Below are 23,959 nucleotides of genomic sequence, written 5' to 3'. Positions count from 1 at the left end.
AGTGGACATCCTTGTCTTGCTCCTGATCTTAGAGGCAATGGTTTCAGTTTTTCACCATTGAGAACAATGTTGGCTGTGGGTTTGTCATATATGGCTTTTATCATGTTGAGGTAAGTTCCCTCTCTGCCTACTTTCTGGAGGGTTTTAATCATAAACGGGTGTTGAATTTTGTCGAAAGCTTTTTCTGCATCTATTGAGATGATCATATGGTTTTTCTCCTTCAATTTGTTAATATGGTTTATCACATTGATTGATTTGCGGATACTGAAGAATCCTTGCATTCCTGGGATAAACCCCACTTGATCAGGGTGTATGATTCTTTTAATGTGCTGTTGGATTCTGTTTGCTAGTATTTTGCTGAGGATTTTTGCATCTATGTTCATCAGTGATATTGGCCTGTAGTTTTCTTTCTTTGGGACATCTTTGTCTGGTTTTGGTATCAGGGTGATGGTGGCCTCGTAGAATGAGTTTGGGAGTGTTCCTCCCTCTGCTATATTTTGGAAGAGTTTGAGAAGGATCGGTGTTTGCTCTTCTCTAAATGTTTGATAGAATTCGCCTTTAAAGCCATCTGGTCCTGGGCTTTTGTTTGTTGGAAGATTTTTAATCACAGTTTCAATTTCAATGCTTGTGATTGGTCTGTTTATATTTTCTATTTCTTCCTGGTTCAGTCTCGGAAGGTTGTGCTTTTCTAAGAATTTGTCCATTTCTTCCAGGTTGTCCATTTTATTGGCATATAGTTGCTTGTAGTAATCTCTCATGATCCTTTGTATTTCTGCGGTGTCAGTTGTTCCATCTCCTTTTTCATTTCTAATTCTCTTGATTTGAGTCTTCTCCCTTTTTTTCTTGATGAGTCTGGCTAATGGTTTATCAATTTTGTTTATCTTCTCAAAGAACCAACTTTTAGTTTTATTGATCTTTGCTATTGTTTCCTTTATTTCTGTTTCATTTATTTCTGATCTGATCTCTATGATTTCTTCCTTCTGCTAACTTGGGGGGGTTTTTGTTCTTCTTTCTCTAATTGCTTTAGGTGTAAGGTTAGGTTGTTTGTTTGAGATGTTTCTTGTTTCTTGAGGTAGGATTGTATTGCTATGTACTTCCCTCAGAACTGCTTTTCTGCATCCCATAGGTTTTGGGTTGTTGTGTTTTCATTGTCATTTGTTTCTAGGTATTTTTTGATTTCCTCTTTGATTTCTTCAGTGATCTCTTGGTTATTTCGCTGTGTATTTTTTAGCCTCCATTTGTATTTTTGTATTTTTTACAAATTTTTTCCTGTAATTTATATGTAGTCTCATAGCATTGTGGTCGGAAAAGATACTTGATACGATTTCAATTTTCTTAAATTTACCAAGGCTTGATTTGTGACCCAAGATATGATCTATCCTAAAGAATGTTCCATGAGCACTTGAGAAGAAAGTGTATTCTGTTGTTTTTGGATGAAATGTCTTATAAATATCACTTAAGTCCATCTTGTTTAATGTGTCATTTAAAGCTTGTGTTTCCTTATTTATTTTCATTTTGGATCATCTGTCCATTGGTGAAAGTGGTGTGTTAAAATCCCTTACTATTATTGTGTGACTGCCGATTTCCCCTTTTATGGCTGTTAGCATTTGCCGTATGTATTGAGGTGCTCCTGTGTTGGGTGCAGAAATATTTACAATTGTTATATCTTCATCTTGGATTGATCCCTTGATCATTATGTAGTGTCCTTCTTTGTCTCTTGTAATAGTCTTTATTTTAAAGTCCATTTTGTCTGATATGAGAATTGCTACTCCAGCTTTCTTTTGGTTTCCATTTGCATGGAATATCTTTTTCCATCCCCTCACTTTCAGTCTGTATGTGTCCCTAAGTCTGAAGTGAGTCTCTGTAAACGGCATATATATGAGTCTTGTTTTTGTATCCATTCAACCAGTCTATGTGTTTTGGTTGGAGCATTTAATCCATTTATATTTAAGGTAGTTATTGACATGTATGTTCTTATTACCATTTTCTTAACTGTTTTGGGTTTGTTATTGTAGGTCTTTTCCTTCTTTTGTGTTTCCTGCCTAGAGAAGTTCCTTTAACATTTGTTGTAAAGCTAGTGTGGTGGTGCTGAATTCTCTTAGCTTTTGCTTGTCTGTATAGATTTTAATTTCTCCATCGAATCTGAATTAGAACCTTGCTGGGTAGAGTGATCTTGGTTGTAGGTTTTTCCCTTTCATCACTTTCAATATGTCCTGCCACTCCCTTCTGGCTTGCAGAGTTTCTGCTGAAATATCAGCTGTTAACCTTATGGGGATTCCCTTGTATGTTATTTGTTATTTTTCCCTTGCTGCTTTTAATATTTTTTCTTTGTATTTAATTTTTGATAGTTTGATTAATATGTGTTTTGGGGTGTTTCTCCTTGGATTTATCCTGTATGGGAATCTCTGAACTTCCTGGACTTGATTGAATATTTCCTTTCCCATATTAGGGAAGTTTTCAACTATAATCTCTGCAAATATTTTCTCAGGCTCTTTCTTTTTCTCTTCTTTTTCTGGGACCCCTATAATTCGAATGTTGGTGCATTTAATGTTGTCCCAGAGGTTTCTGAGACTGTCGTCAATTCTTTTCATTCTTTCCTCTTTCTTCTGCTCTGTTGTAGTTATTTCCACTATTTTATCTTCCAGGTCACTTATCTGTTCTTCTGCCTCAGTTATTCTGCTATTGATTCCTTCTAGAGAATCTTTAATTTCATTTAGTGTGTTGTTCATCATTGTTTGCTCTTTAGTTCTTCTTGGTCCTTGTTAAATGTTTCTTGTATTTTCTCCATTCAATTTCCAAGAGTTTGATCATCTTTACTATCATTACTCTGAATTCTTTTTCAGGTTGACTGCCTATTTCCTCTTCATTTGTTTAGTCTGGTGGACTTTTACCTTGCTCCTTCATCTGCTGTGTGTTTCTCTGTCTTTTCATTTTGCTTAACTTACTGTGTTTGGGGTCTCCTTTTCACAGGCTGCAGGTTCGTAGTTCACGTTGTTTTTTGTGTCTGCTCCCAGCTGGTGAGGTTGGTTCAGTGGGTTGTGTAGCCTTCCTGGTGGAGGGGACTGGTGCCTGTGTTCTGGTGGATGAGGCTGGATCTTGTCTTTCTGATGGGCAGGACCACGTCCAGTGGTGTGTTTTGGGCTGTCTGTGACCTTATTATGATTTTCTCTGCTAATGGGTGGTGTTGTGTTCCTGTCTTGCTAGTAGTTTGTCATGGGGTGTCCAGCACTGTAGCTTGCTGGTCGTTGAGTGGAGCTGGGTCTTAGCATTGAGATGGAGATCTCTGGGAGAGCTTTCACCATTCGATATTACATGGAGCCGGGAGGTCTCTGGTGGATCAATGTCCTGCACTTGGCTCGCCCACCTCAGAGCCACAGGTCTGACACCCTGCCAGAGCACGAAGACCCTGTCAACCACACGGCTCCAAACTCCAGAACTCCACACTCCAAGGGCCCTCCTTTGGATGTGTTGCCTTCCCCTTCCACCCTACACTTTCCTTTTAAAGTTCTTTGTTGTGCATCTTCCTGTCATTCATCATAGAAGTAAATGTATGTGGTACATACATATAATGGAATATTACTCAGCCATAAAAAAGAGCCAAATAATGCCATTTGCAGCAACATGGATGGACCCAGAGATTGTCATACTGAGTGAAGTAAGTCAGACACAGAAAGACAAATATATGATATCGTTTATATGTGGAATCTAAAAAAAAAAAAAAGTTCAAATGAACCTATTTACAAAACAGAGATAGAGTCACAAATGTAGAAAACAAACTTGTGTTTACCAAGGGGGAAAGGGGTGGGATTAAATTGGGAGACTGTGTTTGACATATACACACTACTATATATAATATAGATAACTAATAAGAACCTACTCTATAGCACAGGGAACACTACCCAGTACTCTGTAATGACCTATATGGGAATAGAATCTAAGAAAGAGTGGATATATGGATATGTGTAACTGATTCACTTTGTTGTACAGCAGAAACAAACACAACATTGTAAATCCACTCTACTCCCATAAGAATTAATTAAAAATAATAAAAATTTGAAATTTAAAAATTTAAAAAAGAATTAAATGTAGTCAGTAAACATTTAGAGATATTACCACCTTTATCACCACCAACACCAGCATCTTTCCCAGATTAATAAAAACAAGAAAATGTCAACTTATTTCAGAGCTTATTGAAGGAAAGTCCTCTCCTTAGAATATTGTGATAAACCTATTGTGCCTGCAGAAATTGAAGTCCACGTTAAGAACTTTCTGTAAATGGGAAGTAACCAATTCCCTACAGAACAATGGGTTTGGAGTCTAGAGCCTTCACAAAGCAAGGACAAGAGGAACCTGTTGATCAGAGTAGTAACTTTCTCCTAGTAAGTGTTTCTTAATGAGGTGACCATCAAAATGTGCCGCTCAGATCTCCTCCTTCAGGAAGGATTGCCCCAGATGCTGAGTTGAATCCACCACTGTGTCCATGCCATGGCTGTACTGCCCACAGGCTGCTTTTAGCTAATGTTTGACTGTGTTAGCAATACTAAAGCAAATCTATTCCTGCAAGATGCAAGGCTCCTATGGCTAGAGACTGTGCCTGAGGAGATGACATTGGCCTGGTTAAAACTCTCTTAGAACTACACTGCAGTCTGAGACTCTGGCCATCCCACCCTCCTTCCCTCTCTTCCTCCTCCGTAAGTATCAGATCTACATCACAGTCCAACATCTCTCCCTGCCTCTGCTGGCTCCAGCCCCCTTTTCTCAGATGAGCTTTTACCCCAATATCTCTCACACATCTAATCTTGTCTTGATATCTGCTTCTCTGAGTATCCAGATCAATGCACTTAATAATAAGGAACTGGCAGCTCATAGCATACCTTCTAAAATGTTATATTATGTTGTCTGTATTTTAATTAGGCATAAGATAACTCTTCAGTAAAGTGTATAGAGTCTTATCAGGATGTGAATTCATTATTTTCTAGTTAGACATTTCCCCCACCATAAAATTATTTGGTAAATAACCTCTCCAACTACACACACACACACACACACACACTGACAGATAATGATAGATGATAGACCAACAGGTAGATATAGAGATACAGAGATACAGAGATGACAGAAATAGAGATAGAGATCTATAAAGAGAGTAAGAGGCATAACTAACAGTTTGGGCCTTATAGACATCCCAACAATGTGAACTGAAAATCTTATGGAATACCAGCTTAATAAATATAATTTATGCCTGAGTGTACTACAGAGTAGCCTTCCAATTATTTAACTATTTTTTTAAATTTATGTAATACCTTATATTAATTTGCTTGTGAGCCATGTGAGCATGGAATACATAGATGAACATGTCCTACCTTGTCCCAGTAAAGTACCCACTGTATTAGCTGTCTTGGGCAGAGAATTCCTAGAATAAGAACAGGTATTTGGGTGATCAGAAAGCTCTAAAAATGCCTAATACAAAATAATGGAATAAGCAAACACAGGTTCTGGTGCAAACCTGAATTCCTCTAGAGCAGTAAGTGCGGTCAGCTGGATTCCTGCATCAGAATCACCGGCAGTAATTGGTGAAATTGTTGCTCCCAAGGTCCCATACCCAATACCACCCAATCAGAACTTCTATGAAGAATGGAGAAATATCCTTTTGAAACAAACATCCAGTGACTCCACATAAACTAAAGTTTATATAAGGATATGCAAATCAAATCTTCTTTTAACATTGACCCACATTAAGATACCAGAGCCTACTTATCTTCATTTTTACTGATGTTCCTCGGTCAATGTTGATAATCCTTAGGGTTCAGCGGTTGAGGTCACATCCCCAGTGACCCTCTGCTAAGCCTCTCTCTAAAGTCTTTACTTTTGTTTTGTGCTTGTCTAAACTAGGACATGAAAGCTCCTGAGAAGATGGCATGTATAAGAACTCCACAAGGAATTTTTCTGCATTGATAATTGATATTCCCACTCATATTCTTTAATTTCTTTTGTTTTTAAGTTTGCTCTTTAAAAATAGTTTTTTGAAGGAAAGTATGTCAGTAGGCTTTACTTCTTTCACCCAAGTTCCCTTTGGGATTAGTTAAATCCAGTCCCTGTAAATCAGGGAAGAAAAGTAGAGTTATTGCAGCAACAAATTACTCACTCCATGAAGTGCTGGATCCATCACTACAGTATTTCCTAATAGTTTTGTTTATAAAATATGGCACATGATAAACACATTCTTGGTTAATCAAATATCTGAGTTACCTTCATCCAATTCTCCAAGTTTTTTCCCCCTGAGGGATAATGAATGGGAATGGGGATACAGGTGGAATTGGGAACAGTGGCTCTAACAATGCACCCATGCTCTTACAGGCAACCAATGGCTGAACCAGGATGCAAACCCAGGTCAAGACAATCCCGAAGTCTAAGCACTTTCTATTTTGCTGTGGTCAGCTATTTTGCATGAACAAGTGTGTGTGTGTGTGTGTGTGTGTGTGTGTGTGTGTGTGTTCACAGTCATAAGTCCCCTTTCCAAGCTCCCGTTACCCCAGATGTGTCTTGGCTTCTTAGGACCATTCACTTGTTCCCTCATTCCCCCAAACAAGGATCCACACAGACAACTTGCTTCTGAAGAAATCTTTCAGACAGGAGTTAATCTATATTATTCAAAATGAAGAGCTGGTAAGAAAGAATCGATATTTCCTTAGAAATAAACAGAGAAAAGGATGCTCTGATTTCAGATAACCATCCCTAATTCATTTAACTGAAATATCTTTACAACAGTCAGGAAAATGCATCAGACAACCTTAGATGGATAGAAAGAAGATTTAAACACGTACAGCCCAGCTAGCTACAATTCTGTGTTCACATACCAACTTCTCAATCTTTATCTTGAGTTGAATAATTCATTCCCATAGAGTTGCAGACCTGAGTCTTAAGCTATTTATTCAATTATTCAACAAATAGTTTCGGGCACCTTCTATATCTCCAGCCCAGTGGTTCTCAACTGAGGGCAATTTAGCCTCCCAGGGAAACATTTTTAATGTCTGGAGAAATTTTGGGTTATCATAAACAGTGGGTAGGAGCTGATGCTACTGTCATCTAGTGAGTAGAATCAAGGATGCTGTGAAATATTCTACAATGTGCAGGACAGCCCCTCACAACAGAATCATCCAGCCCAAAATGTCAACAGTGCCCAGTTGGAAGCACCGTTTGTTACACGTAAAATATACATACAAGTTGAAGAGAAGGAGACAGTCTTTGTCCTCACTGAGCTTACACACGGCTAATGGAGATGGAAATTAATCAAACATGTAAAATTACAGCAGTCACAGTTGCAATGACGGAGGGATACATGAGATTCCAAAAAGAAAGTTCCCAAAAGTGCTTTTGACCCTGACATGACCAAAGTCAGGGAAAACTTCCCTGAGGAAATTGTAATGGAAATGGGACAAAGGATAAGTAGGAGTTACTTCGGTAAAGAGAAAAGAGGAGGGGCAGTCTCAGCAGAGTGAACAGCATGTGCAAAGGCCTGGTGGTGGGAAGAAGGATGGTGAGAAGGAACTGCAAGAAACACATGGTCTCTGGAGCAAAGAACTAGGAGGAGGATAGAAGTTAGTAGTTTCAGCCTTTACATGGCCTGTAAGCAATATTACGGTTCATCTTTGACATAAGAGCCATACTTTACTTCCACTAAAAAGTAATTGAGAGCAATGTGGCTGGATGAAGCTTGCTGTAGAGGAATAAGAATATGCTTTAGAGTCAAGCAAACTCCATCTCAGCTACTTGCTGCATCTATTCTTGGTCAAATTACTCAAATTCTATCAAACTTTTACCTTTGACTTACACCTGTAAATAGAAATATCACTCACTTTGCTGAGTTCTTGTAAGGATTAAATAACATAATAATAAAATGTGTAAATAGGATACCAATAGTACTTCCTTCTTAGAATTGTTGTACAGACGAAATGAGTTAATATATGCAAAATGTGTGAAATATAGTAGTGCAATATAAGACATGCACATGCACACACATCAAAGTACTACATTAATCACTCTAGACCCATGCAGAGGACTTGCCTTTGAATATATGGGGCACGTGGGATCATACATTCACACACAGACATATAAACATCTATAAACACATGACCAGGCAACAATTTTTCAAGGAATAAGCTAATTTGCTAAAACCTAAGGGAATGTCTCTGCTCGTGGAGAGTTAAACAAAGAAACATACCATGGAAAAGGTGAAACATTTGATAAATATTCACTGAGGATCTATTAAATATATAGCACTATGCTAGGTCGCATGGAAGCCAGATAAAATATAAAATATGGTCTCACTTCTCCAGGGTGATAATAATTTGAGACTTGGGCTGAACTCAGCTCTGGTCATCTGGTAGGTATAAACTCCTTGGAACAGGATGTTCAACTGACCTTGATTAGGTAACTTCCTATTTCTCAGAAAATTATTTTGAACACTGAAAATGTTGATAAAGGGTTTAATACTGGCTCTTGCTATGACAAACATACCCCAGACCTTCCATTGACCGGGTATCCCAAGTGGAGAGACAGTTTCAGTTGGACTAATTATCTTGTAACAGGGGAGGAGATCAGCAATCACTACACCACCTTCTTCTGGGAGATGGAATTTATGAGACAAGACCCTAGATAGCAAAGTAATTTACTCCTGCCGTGGTTTTTAATTTAGGAAGGTTACTGAAGTCTCAGTCCAACTGGGTAATCTCTCCAGGCTCATGGTCCTCGTTTCTCTATCCATCAGAGTGGTCAGATATCACCTGCTAGGTCCTGTCTTTTATGAATGTAACCAAGAATACTGACTCAGTAAACTCCTCTCCCTTCTCATGCTAAAGGTAAGGGAAAGTCTTTTTCTACCTCCTTGTAGATTTGCAACATACCAGGCACTTGCTGATGCTGGCTAGAAAAGCACATAATGGCTTAACAAGTAGATACTTCAGGATTTCAGAACTAGTTCAGCCCATGACTTAACAGAGTTTCTCTGAATTCACTTGGAAAGCTTATTCTTCTGTTTAAAATGATAATTACTAATCTCAGTCCAAGAAATATTAGGGGAATGACTAATATACATTTAAGGTTTAAGGATTTATAAAAACCTTTTCCTCACAAAGTACCTCATTTAATCCCCTGCTATGAAGCAGCTATTATTATCATCCCCTTGAAAGATTTAAAGGAGAGAAGAATTAACATTTATTATGCAATTTAAACGGTTTCATACACCAAGCCAAGAGTTCTAAATACTTTATCTCATCACAACTCCATTAGGTAAGTATTATTATTTACATCTTTTAAACATGAGAAAAGAGAAATTAAAGTAAGATGATCTGCCCAGGCGAGAATAATAGATGGAGATTCTACTGCAGGTCTAGTATTGCTAAATCCAGTAACCTTTTTTTGCACGGTGCTAACTAGACAATTGGAAAGCTGCTCCAGCCTACACTTTCTGTATTTCCAGAATGCACATAGACAACATTTCTCATGACACTTTTGCCAGCTACAGATGCTCTTGCTGAAGAAGTAAGAAGGAAGATGAGAATGTAATGTGGGGTGTGACTTGGAGGCCCTGAGATGGGTGTGGATTAATGAATAGATGCCAGCCTGGGGCAGACTTCTGGGGATGATGCCAAAGTGCTGTTATCTTGCCTCTGTCCTATGCAATATATTTACTTTCAAACTGGAATAGCAAGGTGACAATATGTTGATGTAATACACTTCACTCTCTTTGAACCACAAAATTCACTATTTTGTCTGTCCACAATATGATCTCCACTACTCTACCTACCTCTCTTAATTTCTATTTTTTCAGATCTAAGATTAAATATTACTTCCTCTAGGAAGCCTTTTAAGAAACCCTTAATCACAGCTATGCCAGAGCCCCAGGTTGCACAATCTTATAACACACTATTGTGCATGCCAGATTCTTTAACAGTGTCTGTCTCTCTCATTAAGATATATAACCACTTGGACACAATTGTGCCATTTTGATCACCATTGTATATGGGCTTGGCACTTAATTAATAAAAAAAAAATGTGAGTGACTGTAGGAGGAAGGATACATTAAGATGTGGAGTCACAGACTGAGGATTTTTTTTAAATGTCAGTCTCAACAGATTAAAGCTATGGACCAATGTTCAAGAAGTGATGAAGGATGTTCTGCTTTTCTGAATGAAAAAACAAGTGTTTAGAGTTTCAGCATCCAGAGAGTTACATATCAGTCCAAGTCTTTCCTAGTCATCCCTAAACTCACAGAAAGGATGCTTAGTTCTCCAGCAGCTTATGATCACATATTTTCCCATACCACCACAAGCCAGGAGGAAGCTGATGATAAAACTCCCTGATTGGATATGGATAGAGAAACCAAGAGTTGAGAGGGCTTTGCCTTCTGAAGCTTATGCCTGACACTGTCAGTCTCAGACCTATGGCAGCTCTTTGCCCATGGGCATAGGGTTTGGGTTTTTTTCTTCATTTTCCGTCATATCACTAGCTTTTCAGTGTTACATTCGTATATCCCTGAGTCAATACCTCAGGAGGCATTGTGTGTAAATAAATATATGAATGAATGAATAAATTAATAACTTCCTGCTCTCAACTTAACAACCCCTGCTCTCAAGAATTCCTCGACGCTTTCTTGTGAATTTACTGAAACAATTTAATTTTCATTCCACTTCTATTGAAAATAGCTTGGAATTCCACAAACTTCCTCTGCCTCTTTTCCTCAAAAATATATAATTTAGACCAACTTTCGGAAGTTAGAATATAAGTCATAGATATTTAGATGAAAAAACTTAGTAAAAGGGGATGAAAAAAGAGAATTAGTCCTAATTCTTCTAGTTTTTAACTCCAGCCCTGATTTAGATCATAGCTCAAAGTATGAACTAATTTACTATCAGTCTGATTCTTTATTCTTTCTTTGTAACTCGACATAGAAAAGCTGTTAGCTCAATGACCTGGGAAAATCGCTCAGTGTTAACAGAATTTGTGTTCCTGGCCTATCCCTCCCACCCAGAGCTGCGTGTCTTGTCCTTCCTTGGGATCAGCCTGGTTTATACATTGTTCGTCATTGGGAATGTCCTCATTTTGGTGGCCATCCAGACAGAAGCCTGCCTACACAAACCCATGTACTATTTCCTGAACAGCCTCTTGGGAGTAGAAATATGCTACACGGCTGTGGTGGTGCCCCACATCCTGGCAACATCCTACACTCAGCGAAAACCGTCCCCCTCCTGGGCTGTGCCACTCAGATGGTTTTTCTCACTGGATCTGGCAGTGCCGATCGCTTCCTCTTGGCTATCATGGCCTATGACCGGTATCTTGCCATTTGCCACCCCTTGCGATACCCTCTCATGCTGACTTTAACTCTTTGTGTCCGCTTGGTTGCGGCCTCTGTGGTCATTGGCTTATTCCTGTCCTTACAGCTAGTGGTCTTCATCTTCTCTCTGCCGTTCTGCCCGGCTCGGAATATAGAGCACTTCTTTTGTGACGCACAGCCAGTGATGCGTCCCGTTTCTGCCAGCAGCCTCTTCCGTGGGCAGTCAGCGCTGATGGCAACCACACTGGTCATAGCTGTGCCTTTCTTCTTTATCACCACCTCCTACGCCTTCACTGTGGCCGCCGTGCTCGGGATTCGCTCAGCAGCTAGCCGCCACCGGGCCTTCTCCACCTGCTCCTCCCGCCCCACTGTGGTCCTGCGGCAGTATGGCTGCTGTATCTTCATGTACCGGTGCCCCAGCTCCAGCTACTACCCCAAACGAGATCAGTTGGTCTCCCTGGTGTACACATTGTGAACCCCAGTTCTCAACCCATTTGTCTACACCCTGAGGAGCAGTGGGATGAAGGGGGCCATAGGGGGGAGTTCTTACCAGGAATTGCCTCTTCCAGAAAAGCCAGGGGAGGGTATGACCTCTCAGACAAGGGTTTGGTTCCAGCTTGTGCAAATTCTCATGCAACTAGAATTTCTCTCAGTGGATGTTAAAACTTACCTTAAAAATGGTATAAATGATGTGGATACTATTTAGCTATGTGTGCCAGAGATCTTTAACATGTTTCCACCATTTGACTCAATAATTTCTCTTCTAGAAAAGAATTAACAGATGAGCGTAATACAATAGAAAGTGGCAAGTCTAAGACTGTGCCTCAGGTATCAGCTGGAAACAGATGGTTAATACAACAGTGTTTAACTGAAAAAAATTATAAAGGGACTATATTCAGAACTATGAGTAAGGGAAACAATAATTTGTGTCAAGGCACTTACATACTAGCAATAGCAGGAAGACGTTTTGACCCCCAGACCTCAGAGGCATAAGAGGGTACGGTATTATCAGAGACAAAAGAGAGCTAGATTTATCAAGATAAAACTCTTGGTTGGAACTATGTTGGAACTATGGCTTTGAAAAAAAGCAACTATTGATAGAACTATGACAGTGCAAGGAGAAAGTGGGAGATAAATACCCCAACCTCTCTCTGCTTGTGCCCTCCCATCTCTTGCCTGTTTCCCATTGGCCAAACCCAACTGGAAGCAAGAGGGCAGAGGAGACTGAGTATTTCAGCTCTCAGAAGTTAGCCTTTTGGAATGGGAAAGGACAGAAAAGGACTCTGAGAGTTAGGGGCAAACAGAATAATCAGGAAAATATTGTTTATTATAGCATTTTATGTAAAAATGAAAATATGTTAATGATTATGTGCTTTCTTCACAATAAAGTATTAGATAAACAATTATTGTATGAAAGAATATTATGCAGCCTTAAATTTATGTTTTCAAATACTAGTTATTAGTGATAGGTAACATGAATTAAGTACTTACTGTGCACCATAAATTATACATATGCATATATATTCTCTTAATCTTCAAAAAGCGTATGAAGACTGTTATTATCCTATTTCCAATGAGGGAACTGAGAGTTTAAGTACTTGGTGTAAGGTTATGCAGCTAATATGTGATGGAATTAGAATTTGTAATTTGAACCCAGGGATTCCAGATTCAGAGTCAATGTTTATTTGTATTTCCCTGGCAAAATGATGATGAGTACCTTTTATTGACTATTTGGATATCTTCTTTTGTGAAGTAATACATTAAGCATCTGCCAATTTTAAGTGGCTTTTTATCTATTTATGAGTTTATTACACATTCTGGATATAATTCCTTTGTCAGATATATTTATTGTTAACATTTTCTTCCTAATTTTGACTTTCCCTTTCATTGATTTTTTTTTCAACATCTTTATTGGAGTATAATTGCTCTACAATGGTGCGTTATCTTCTGCTGTATAACAAAGTGAATCAGCCATACGTATACACATAACCTCATATCGCCTCCCTCTTGCGTCTCCCTCCCAAACTCCCTACTCCACCCCTCTAGGTGGTCACAAAGCACCGAGCTGATCTCCCTGTTCTATGCAGCTGCTTCCCACCAGCCATTTGTCCATTTCTTTCAGGTTGTCCATTTTATTGGCATATAGTTTCTTGTAGTAATCTCTCATGATCCTTTGTATTTCTGCAGTGTCAGTTGTTATGTCTCCTTTTTCATTTCTAATTCTATTGATCTGAGTCTTCTCCCTTTTTTTCTTGATGAGTCTGGCTAATTGTTTGTCAATTTTGTTTGTTCTCAAAGAACCAGCTTTTAGTTTTATTGATCTTTGCTCTTGTTTTCTTCATTTCTTTTTCATTTATTTCTGATCTGATCTTTATGATTTCTTTCCTTCTGCTAACTTTGGGGGTTTTTTTTGTTCTTTTTTCTCTAATTGCTTTAGGTGTAAAGTTATGTTGTTTTTTTGAGAAGTTTCTTGTTTCTTGAGGTAGGATTGTATTGCTATAAACCTCTCTCTTAGAACTGCTTTTGCTGCATCCCATAGGTTTTGGGTCATCGTGTTTTCATTGTCATTTGTTTCTAGGTATTTTTTGATTTCCTCTTTGATTTCTTCAGTGATCTCTTGGTTATTTAGTAGTGTATTGTTTAACCTCCATGTGTTTTTATATTTTACTCTTTTTTTCCTGTAATTGTTATCTAGTCTTATATCGTTGTGGTCGGAAACGATACTTGATATGATTTCCATTTTCTTAAATTTACCAAGGCTTGATATGTGACCCAAGGTATGATCTATCCTGGAGAATGTTCTATGAGCACTTGAGAAGAAAGTGTATTCTGTTGTTTTTGGATCGAATGTCCTATAAATATCAATTAAGTCCAGCTTGTTTAATGCGTCATTTAAAGCTTGTGTTTCCTTATTTATTTTCATTTTGGATGATCTGTCCATTGGTGAAAGTGGGGTGTTAAAGTCCCCTACTATGATTGTGTTACTGTTGACTTCCCGTTTTATGGCTGTTAGCATTTGCCTTATGTATTGAGGTGCTCCTATATTGGGTACATAAATATTTACAATTGTTATATCTTCTTATAGTTGAGGTGAGAAGAAGGTTTTTTGGAAGTTCAGAGAAGGAGTACCTATCACTAGAGTTGGGGAAAGATGAGGATCAAGGAAAGCTTTCTAGGGGAGATGACACCTAAACTGAGCTCTGAAGGAGAAGATGTAGCTAAGGAGCAGAAGGAGAAGAGTGTCCAAGGAGGAAGGAATAGATAATGCCAAGTCCCCAGAGCAAGAGGGACCATGGGAAGGAACTGAAAGTGGTTCAGTAGATCTGGGGCAGAAAGTGCAATAAGGAGAATGGAAAAAGAACACCTACTAGAAGTCAGGCAGAACACTTGATTCATCTTACTGTTAATTCTCACAATAACTCTCTAGGGTAACTATATGATACCCTTTGTAGCTAAAAATCTGAGATTCATAGAGATTAAGTAACTTTGTCCATGGTTCTAAAACTATTAAATGTCAGATCCAGAACCCACACTCTTATTGAGAGATCAAATGTCTCTTAATTATCTTGATCTTGGTAATCATTTCAAAATGTATATGTAGATATCAAATCATCATATTGTATAACTTAAATATATACAATTACATTTGTCAATTTTTCCTCAGTAAAGCTGGTGGTGGGGGGAACTAAAAAAAAAAAAAAGGTATAATTAACTTGGGAATGGCACAGTGGTCACATTAGGGGAAATCGTTTGGAACAGGAGAAGTTTTAAAGAGTTTTCAAACTATTCTACAAAAGATGTTGCTTCTCTTGTGAGCATAGTATCAGACTGAGCTTGGGCATGTTTTTCAGCATCACTGTCAGAATCATACTGTGTCCTTTCTGCATGGATGTTTGCACTCTCTTAAATAAGTTACATAGCCTTTGTTGTAGATGAAACGTGAGATAGACTCAAGGCCTGTATGTACACATTACACTCTGGTAACTAATCAAATAGAATGTAGATTCTGGCCCCAGATATGCTCATAACTAGCCATATGCCTCTGAATAAGGCTGAATCTCAGTAGACCTTGGTTTTTGCATGTAGGATATATGTGGGACTAGGTGCCTCTTAAGTTCCCTTACAGTTCCCAGGTATAGAGATTCAACTTTATATATGCTTTATAAATGAGCACACATTTGACCTATGACTGGGCTTTGCTATGGTTTCATGGGTCCCTGACATTTTCACAAGTGCTTTGGTTTTATATGCACAGTGTTTGTGGATTAGCAGCAAGCATACCTGACACCTTGCAATACTGCTTCATCAGTCATTGAAGATAACAGTTAACTAGACGAGTTTCCCAACATTATCAAACTAATTGTTTCAACAAGCACATCAATAGTTTAATTGTTGTGCTTTCCACCATCCATTAATCAAGTGAATCTACCCCATCAAAGCCCTCCTTTTTTGCATGCAGCAGACAAATATAGGCAAAATAACCATTGGACTGAGAAAGTCCCAATCTATGTAGGGCTAAAGCAATGGCAGCATAACTGGGTTATAGAAGGTGCCACTGGATATTGGCTTTGAAAGAACATGAGATTTAACTACAAAATAATTCAATCTAGTTCAAATCAAATTAATTGTGATAGAGATATACTGGTGAACAAGACAGGCATTCTTGCCCTTGTGGTGCTTAAAAACAGCCCTGATTGAAATGTTTATCAAAATGGCATTGCCAGGAGTTGGGTGTTCCACAAGGAAGGAATGTGGCACCCAGAAATAAAGTGAATTCTGTGAGTAGCAAAGATAACAGGGTTGCAAGATTCTCTGAAAAGAGTTTTGGGAAGAGTAGTAGAAGACTGAGAAGAATAAATGCAGCTTTATGGATTTACATGGATTGTTAAGTAATAAAGAAATGAAGTTTTGAATGCCTCGTGAAATACAATAGGATGATAAAGATTCAAAAGTATTTACACAGAGCTCTTTTGGACGTGAAATAAAGAGCTGGCACCAGGATGATGTCTATCAAGAACTTTTTTAGATCCAATCAACCCCTCACACATAAGCCAGATGAAAATGTTGAAATGGTCAGATTTTTCATTTGTGCCAATGGAGAGATTACTTTAAGGTCAGTGGCCAAAACAGATGAATTGGAATGACAAAATCAATTACTTATGGTTGAAAACTTGAACATGAGGAAAATTTTCACAAAGATTTTGCCACGCATCTTGAATGGTACACCTAATAGCACTGATAATATTTATTCTTTTTTTTTAAAATTAATTAATTTATTTATTTATTTATGGCTGTGTTGGGTCTTCGTTTCTGTGCGAGGGCTTTCTCTAGTTGTGGCAAGCGGGGGCCACTCTTCATCGCGGTGCACGGACTTCTCACTGTCGCGGCCTCTCCCGTTGCGGAGCACAGGCTCCAGACACGCAGGCTCAGTAGTTGTGGCGCACGGGCTTAGTTGCTCCGCGGCATGTGGGATCCTCCCAGACCAGGGCTCGTACCCGTGTCCCCTGCATTGGCAGGCAGATTCTCAACCACTGCACCACCAGGGAAGCCCCGATAATATTTATTCTTACATTTCAAAAAAAAGCTGAAGATAAACATATGTTTCTACTCACAACAATGTTATCTTCACCAACTCCTGTTCTGATCAAACTCTATAGTGCAAAATGGGGCCACCTGGTTAATTTACTATATTTTATCTCACCGTACCTCAAATATTTTGCTATTAAGTAATAAAAAGCAAATGCATTCTCCAAGTGTGAACATACGTCACAACTAATGATATTCAAGAAAATGTGCAGTCTTTTAAAATAACCCCCAGAGGCAATCCTAAAATGGTTTGAAAGAAACACCATTAGAGTAAGTGCAAAACCTTTGAAAGTGACCATTGAAAGGGAAAACCCTCATATGTAAGTACAAAATTTGATGCGTTTTATTTTTTAATAGATTATAGCCTCACCTTAAATATATGTGCTAGTTTTTTCCCTTGAAATTGCCCTAGTATAACTTGTCCTGGCAGACATCAGGCTCCAATACTATATATCTTCCATTATCCACAGATTAAGTATGTTTTGCACCAAATCTTGCTCATTTGATATTCAAGTCTTAATAAGATAGATTCTTTTTTAAATGTTTTCCTGAGCCAAGGTCTATCTTACTTGGCTTTGATGGTATATAATCACATTATTTTACTGAAATGTCTCATCCATTTTATTTTATTCTTCTTCCTTTTCTCTTTTACTCTTCTTCTGATTTTCAAGGTTTAGCAGTGCAACTGCAAGGCCTGGGAGGATACAACTCTAGAGGAGCCTCACTGTCTACTCTGGAAAAGATAAGAACTGAAGGGTAAATATCCAAGGGAAACTCACCATCATGAGAAAAGAGAAAGGAAGGCAGTTGTGTTCACTGGACACCTGTTATGTCCAGTGTTATATCCAGGCACATTTTATATTTGAAACATTTAATTTTCATAAAGTCCTCATAATGCTCCATATTCACATCTCCAATCACACATTAGTGAATCAAGGCTCATCAAGTAACATAATTAAGTAAAAACTAAATTAACAAATAAGGGTAGTTTTCACACCCAGATCTAATTGACTACAAAAATCCATGCGATTAACACTCTACCATTCTTCCTTCCCAACATTATGTTAAAATAACAAAAGACAAAGGAAAATTTTAAATGTATTATATGATTGCAAAATTGGGTATATTCATTGTAAAATTTGTAAATATAGAAATTTGTAAAATTTGTAAATATAGAAGCCATAAACTAAAATCCCACCAACCTGGTATACTCATTGTTAACATTTTAAGGTATGTTCTTTTATTTTTTATGAACAGAAATAATTATTTTTTAAATGGAATCATGATTTAACACTTGTTTATAATCTGTTTTTGCATGAGCTTCCCAATCTTACTAAGTATTTTTCTGCAACATCATTTTCAAATGACTGCAGTGTTCCATCACATGGATAGACCACAGTGAATTTAAGCATTTTCTCATTATTGATATTTACAATTTTTCACCATTATATTGAAAACTTTAATGAACACTCCTGTCAACAATTTTATGCACATACACATGGTTAGTTTATAAAAAATTCCTTAATACATTATTGCTGAATCAAAGTGAATGCATTTCTTCAAGTCTTTTATTGTATATTATCAGATTGCACTCCACACATCTTTATAGCACTTTATACTTCCAGTAGCAATATTTGGGAATATACTCCTCTTCGCAACTTTCACAACCAGGTATTACCTTTCTTCTAAAACTGTTGGTTTCTAAGCAGAAAATAGTATCCAATTTTATTTAAATTTATATTTATTTGAATAATAATGAAATTGAATTTTTATATTTTTGTTTGCCTTTGAATTCTTCTTTTTTGAATTGCCTGTTTTCCTGATGATGATTTTTTTCTGGGTTATAAAATTTCATTTTCTATTCAGTTTGCTTATTGTACTTTTGACACACAGAAATTTTAAATTTTTATTCTGTCAAAATATCAATACTTTTATGTTCTCTGCTCATTTGGTTTTAAGTCACTTGGTTGTACTCTGAGATCTGAAAAATATTTATCTACACTATCTTCTAGTTTTCTTCCACTTTTTAAAATATTTGAATGTCAGGACTTCCCTGACGGTCCAGTGGTTAAGACTCTGTGCTTCCAGTGCAGGCGGCACGGGTTCAATCTCTGATCAGGGAAATAAGACCCCACATGCTGCGTGGCCAAAAGAATGAAAAATAAATTTAAAAATAAAAATATTGGAATTTTAATGTAATAAAATTATATCATTACAAAAATGAATCCAAATGGTCTAATTAGGCTTGGGTGAAATTCAACTGACTTATAGACATACAATTCAATTTGTGGTTGTAGGAATGTTCAAACATATCAGAGAATAAGCCATAGGTCTTTTGTGTTCAGTACTTCATGGTCATAATCTAGTATATTGTACAGAGGGGATGAGGAGCATTGGTTACTCTGACACATCAGTTAAGTAAGAATTAGTTGCGATTCCCTACTACATTCCGTTTGGAACTAACCACCATAATGAATATCTTATTCATCTCAATTTTTCAGTTTGTTCTGTGATGTTTTAAATTAAACAATCAAATCTTCTGCATCCTTTTTCTGTCTTCTTGCATTGGCTATGTCATAAAACACAATGCTAAATAAAAGTGATGCTAGCCTTTTTATGTCAATATATGTAAACTTGGTTGAATTTTTTCTAATGTAAATGTGAGACTCCTTTAATAAAACATAAACCTCACTTAAACTTATTTTCAGAAGTGAATTATTTACTTTTCTCAGCTTATGTTAAGCTATTTTATCTTATATGTTTGTTCACATTTTCCTTTGTTTTCAGCTTTTTTCTCTCTGCACAATATTTACTTGTTTTAATTGGTATATTTACTTTTTAAAATCAGGTCGTTTGGAGTGGATATGCTGTGTGTATATTCTGCTGATGATTATTATTCAGAATTACATGTTTGAATAGAGATTTCTCTAATTAGTCACATCTACATGAAATAGCTCTTGAATCCTTCCTTCCATAGATTGAGGAAATTAGTATACTTTCATTTCTCCCATCCTTCCCCACCAATTTCCCAGTTGTATAATTTGTGGTTTTAAATATGCATAGCTATTTTAATGTTTTTGCATTTTATATTATGTATGTTTTCAATAATTATTCTTAGAAGTTTTTTGCTTTTAACAATATTTTCATTAACCATTTAGTGTTAAATATATATTTTACTCTTTGATTTCTCAAATCAGGTTTTTATATTACAACTTCCTCAATCTTGAATTATATGTTCTAATTAATCACCCAGCAACCCAGAGTTTTTGTTGAGGAATTGTTTTAATTGTATTTAGAATGGTATGCAAGCATTTTATCACGCTTCACTTTATTGTGCTTCACAGATATTGCACCTTTTTTTTTTTTTACAAATTGAAGGTTTGTGGCAACCTCGTATCAAGCAAGTCTTTCGGCACCATTTTTCCAACAACATTTGCTCACTTCATGCTTCTGCGTCACATTTTGGTAATTCTTGTAATATTTCAAACCTTTTCATTATCGTTATATTTTTTACAATGATCTGTGATCAGTGATCTTTGATGTCACTATTGCAAATCTGAGGCTCAGATAATTGTTAGCATTTTTTAGCAACAAAGCATTTTTTAATTAAGGTATGCCCATTTTTTAGACATAATGCTATTGCACACTTAATAGACTATAATATGGTGTAAACACAACTTTATATACACTGGGAAACCAAAAACGTTGTAACTTGCTTTATCACGATATTCATTTTCTTTCTGTGGTCTGGAACTGAGCCCACATCTCCGAGGTATGCCTGTGTTTCCTGAACCCTTGTTAATCTGAGAAAATCTTTCTGTTGCTTTTTAAAATTTATTTATTTATTTATTTATTTATTGGCTGTGTTGGGTCTTCGTTTCTGTGCGAGGGCTTTCTCTAGTTGCGGCGAGCGGGTGCCACTCTTCATCGCGGTGCGCGGGCCTCTCACTATCGCGGCCTCTCTCGTTGCAGAGCACAGGCTCCAGACGCGCAGGCTCAGTAGTTGTGGCTCATGGGCCTAGTTGCTCTGCAGCATGTGGGATCTTCCCAGACCAGGGCTCGAACCCGTGTCCCCTGCATTGGCAGGCAGATTCTCAACCACTGCGCCACCAGGGAAGCCCCTTTCTGTTGCTTTTGAGCATATATCGCTAAACCTGGGTATAGTATTCTTTTACAAGAATTTGTTTTTCTTAAAACTCTGTAGACATTGCTCTATTGTCTCATGGGGTTTTGTATTGAAAATAAAATTGTAGTCCAAACTGTAGAAAGTGCTTACTTGACAGGTATTTTCCCCTTCCCAGATGCTCATAAAACTCTTACTCACCTGATTGTTTTAATGCCTATTTGAATTCTGCTATTGTATTTTTAGTTTTCTTATTGTCTTTTCTTCCCTCAAGCAGCGCCACTTCATTTTTACCTGATTCCTTTACAGGTTCCTTTCATCTGAATCTGTCCAAGTCTTAAAAGTTTAGGTTCATGGTTGGAAACTTTTTTTAAATACTCAAATAAGAGGAAATAGATAAAGAATATATATCAGAAAGGATTGGAATAAAAGGTGTTTGCCTAGTTTTATATGGACTCAAAACTGGATGAAAAGTGAAAAATTCATGAATAAATTATAGTATAGCCATAAAAAATGGGATACCATAAAGCAATGGAAAGAACAGTCTTGCTATACAAAACAGCAAAAATAACTTTGCAGACATAATGTTGAAGCCAATTACAATAAAGTACACACTTTCTTATTACATATATAAATTGAAGCTTAAACTAATCTTCAGTGATAAAACTCAAGAGAGTAGTCATCTTTGTGAAGGATAAGGACTGAGAGAAGACATAAAGAATGCTTGTAGTTTACTGGAATTGTTCTATTTCTTAATCTTGGTAGTGTTTATATTGGTATATTTACTGTGTAAAAAACAGATCAAACTGTACACTTAGAATTTGTAAAGTTCTCTGTATGTATGCTATATTTCAAAAAGAATGTTTACCAAAAAAGTAAACATCACGTCCACTTATCTAATTTTGAAACTATCTACAGCTAGATCGGCCCTCCCTATCCGTGTGTTCTGCACCCGTGGGTTCAACCAATCAACAATAGAAAATATCTGAAAAAAAAATTTCCAGAAAGTTCCAAAAAGCAAAACTTGAATTTGCCAGGCACCAGCAACTATTTACATAGCATTTACATTGTATTAGGTATTATGAGTAATCTAGAGAGTATGTAAAGTAAACGGGAAGATGTGTGTAGGTTATAGGCAAATACTATCCAATTTTATAAAAGCGACTTGAGCATTCATGGATTTTGATATCCAAGGAGGTCCTGGAAGCAATCCCCCATGGATAACAAAGTAAAACTGTATGCAACTCTTTAGTTTAATTAAATACAAGCAAAGAGTTAGCGTTTGTCAATTGGATTTTAAATACCAGAGTTAAAAAAAAGAAAAAGTTTCTCCAGGAACATCTGGCGACATCTCTGTCACCAGAAACTTTTACAGATTAGAATCTATCCCGTTCATGAAGATTTTCAAGGAATAAGATACCATGCCCTCTATTGTGATTTCATTCCCAAACATGGAGATTGGAAACGGTATACTAAATAGGTAATTCCAAATCAAAAATCAAATTTTAAATGCCTGATTCTACTCAGGCAATTAAGTAACTCAGTAAAGGAAGGTTCAGCACTTTCTGCTCTTCTTTTGCAGGAGACAAGTTTGCTAGAAGCCCTGTCCTCAACCAATCCGGCCCCACTGAATTTGTGTTTCGAGTCTTCACCACCGTCCCGGAATGCCAGGCCCTCCTCTTCATCCTCTTCCGCCTCCTCTACTTGATGATCCTTTGCGGCAATACAGCCATCACCTGGGCAGTGTAAGCACACAGCGCCGTCCGCACCCCTATGTATTTCTTCCGGTCCAATCTGTCTTTCCTGGAAATCTGCTACACCTCTGTTGTGGTGCCTTTGATGCTTTCCAACATTCTGGAGGCCCGGAAGCCCATTCCCTTAGCTACTCGTGGGACCCAAATGTTCCTTTACGTCACGCTTGGCAGCACTGACTGTTTTCTCTTGGCAGTCACGGCCTATGACCGCTATGTGGCCATCTGCCACTCACTTCACGACCGCTCATCATGACCCAGAAGCTGTGCATCCAAATGGTGGTCTGTGCCGTGGGCCTGGCCCTCTTCCTCCCCCTGCAGCTCACCTCCTTAATCTTCCCCCTGCCCTTCTGCGGGCACCGCCGGGAAATCAGCCACTTCCTGCGTGATGTGCCGCCAGTCCTGCGGCTGGCCTGCGCGGACACCCGCTTGCACCAGGCTGTCCTCTATGCCGTGAGCCTCCTCGTTCGGACCGTCCCCTTCGTCCTCATTTCTGTCTCCTGTGTGTTCATCATCTCCGCCATCCTGCGCTTCCGTTCTGCTGAGGGCCGCCACCCAGCCTTCTCCGCCTGCTTCTCCCACCTCACCGTGGTCTTGCTGCAGTATAGCTGCTGCAGCCTGGTCTACCTACGTCCACGGTCCAGCACCCCAGAGGACGAGGATCGCCCTGGTCTACACTTCTGTCACCCCCTTACTCAACCCCCCGATTTACACTCTGCGGAACAAGGACGTCAAAGGCGTTCTGAGGAATGCCGTCATCAGTAAAGCAGCTTCTGATACCAACTGAAGGCTTAGGGGGACTGGGGTGGGTGTCTGTCACTTGAGATGATAATGACAAATATAGCATTATAATACTTACTGTCCCACACTTTGCAGTTAATATGTTTTGTTTTGTTTTGGGTTTTTTTATTGTTGTTGTTTTTGTTTGTTTGTTTGCTTGCTATACTTGTCCCATGTCTACAATCTATACTCATTTTCCTGAAGCGCTTCGAATAAGATTTGAAAATTTGGATAAAACTTTCAATGAAGGAGCTCTAGGCTGCTAGTCTGACTTAAAGATCACAGCTCACCCATGGCAATTGTTCTATCAACACCCCCCCCCAAACATGCTGTGAATGAAAGTTGATACCTTTAGACCTTTAGACATCCTGCCTCCTGAGGAGACAA

At 38.0% G+C, this 23,959-nt stretch overlaps 2 protein-coding genes across 2 annotated transcripts; both read left to right on the top strand.

Annotated features, from left to right (window-relative positions):
* The first annotated feature begins 10,965 nt into the window (after positions 1–10,965).
* Positions 10,966–12,038, top strand: LOC118899590 (olfactory receptor 10W1). Its single transcript, XM_036861355.1, is given in 2 exon segments — positions 10,966–11,221; positions 11,224–12,038. Coding segments are annotated over 2 exon segments (1,071 nt in total).
* A 10,454-nt stretch (positions 12,039–22,492) lies between these two features.
* Positions 22,493–23,579, top strand: LOC118899589 (olfactory receptor 10Q1-like). Its single transcript, XM_036861354.1, is given in 4 exon segments — positions 22,493–22,508; positions 22,624–23,031; positions 23,034–23,454; positions 23,456–23,579. Coding segments are annotated over 4 exon segments (969 nt in total).
* The last annotated feature ends 380 nt before the right edge of the window (positions 23,580–23,959 follow it).

This window comes from Balaenoptera musculus, chromosome 8 (genome assembly GCF_009873245.2).
Source record: "Balaenoptera musculus isolate JJ_BM4_2016_0621 chromosome 8, mBalMus1.pri.v3, whole genome shotgun sequence".
In the NCBI taxonomy this organism is placed as follows: Eukaryota; Metazoa; Chordata; class Mammalia; order Artiodactyla; family Balaenopteridae; genus Balaenoptera; species Balaenoptera musculus.
This window is presented reverse-complemented; position numbering and strand designations above follow the sequence as displayed.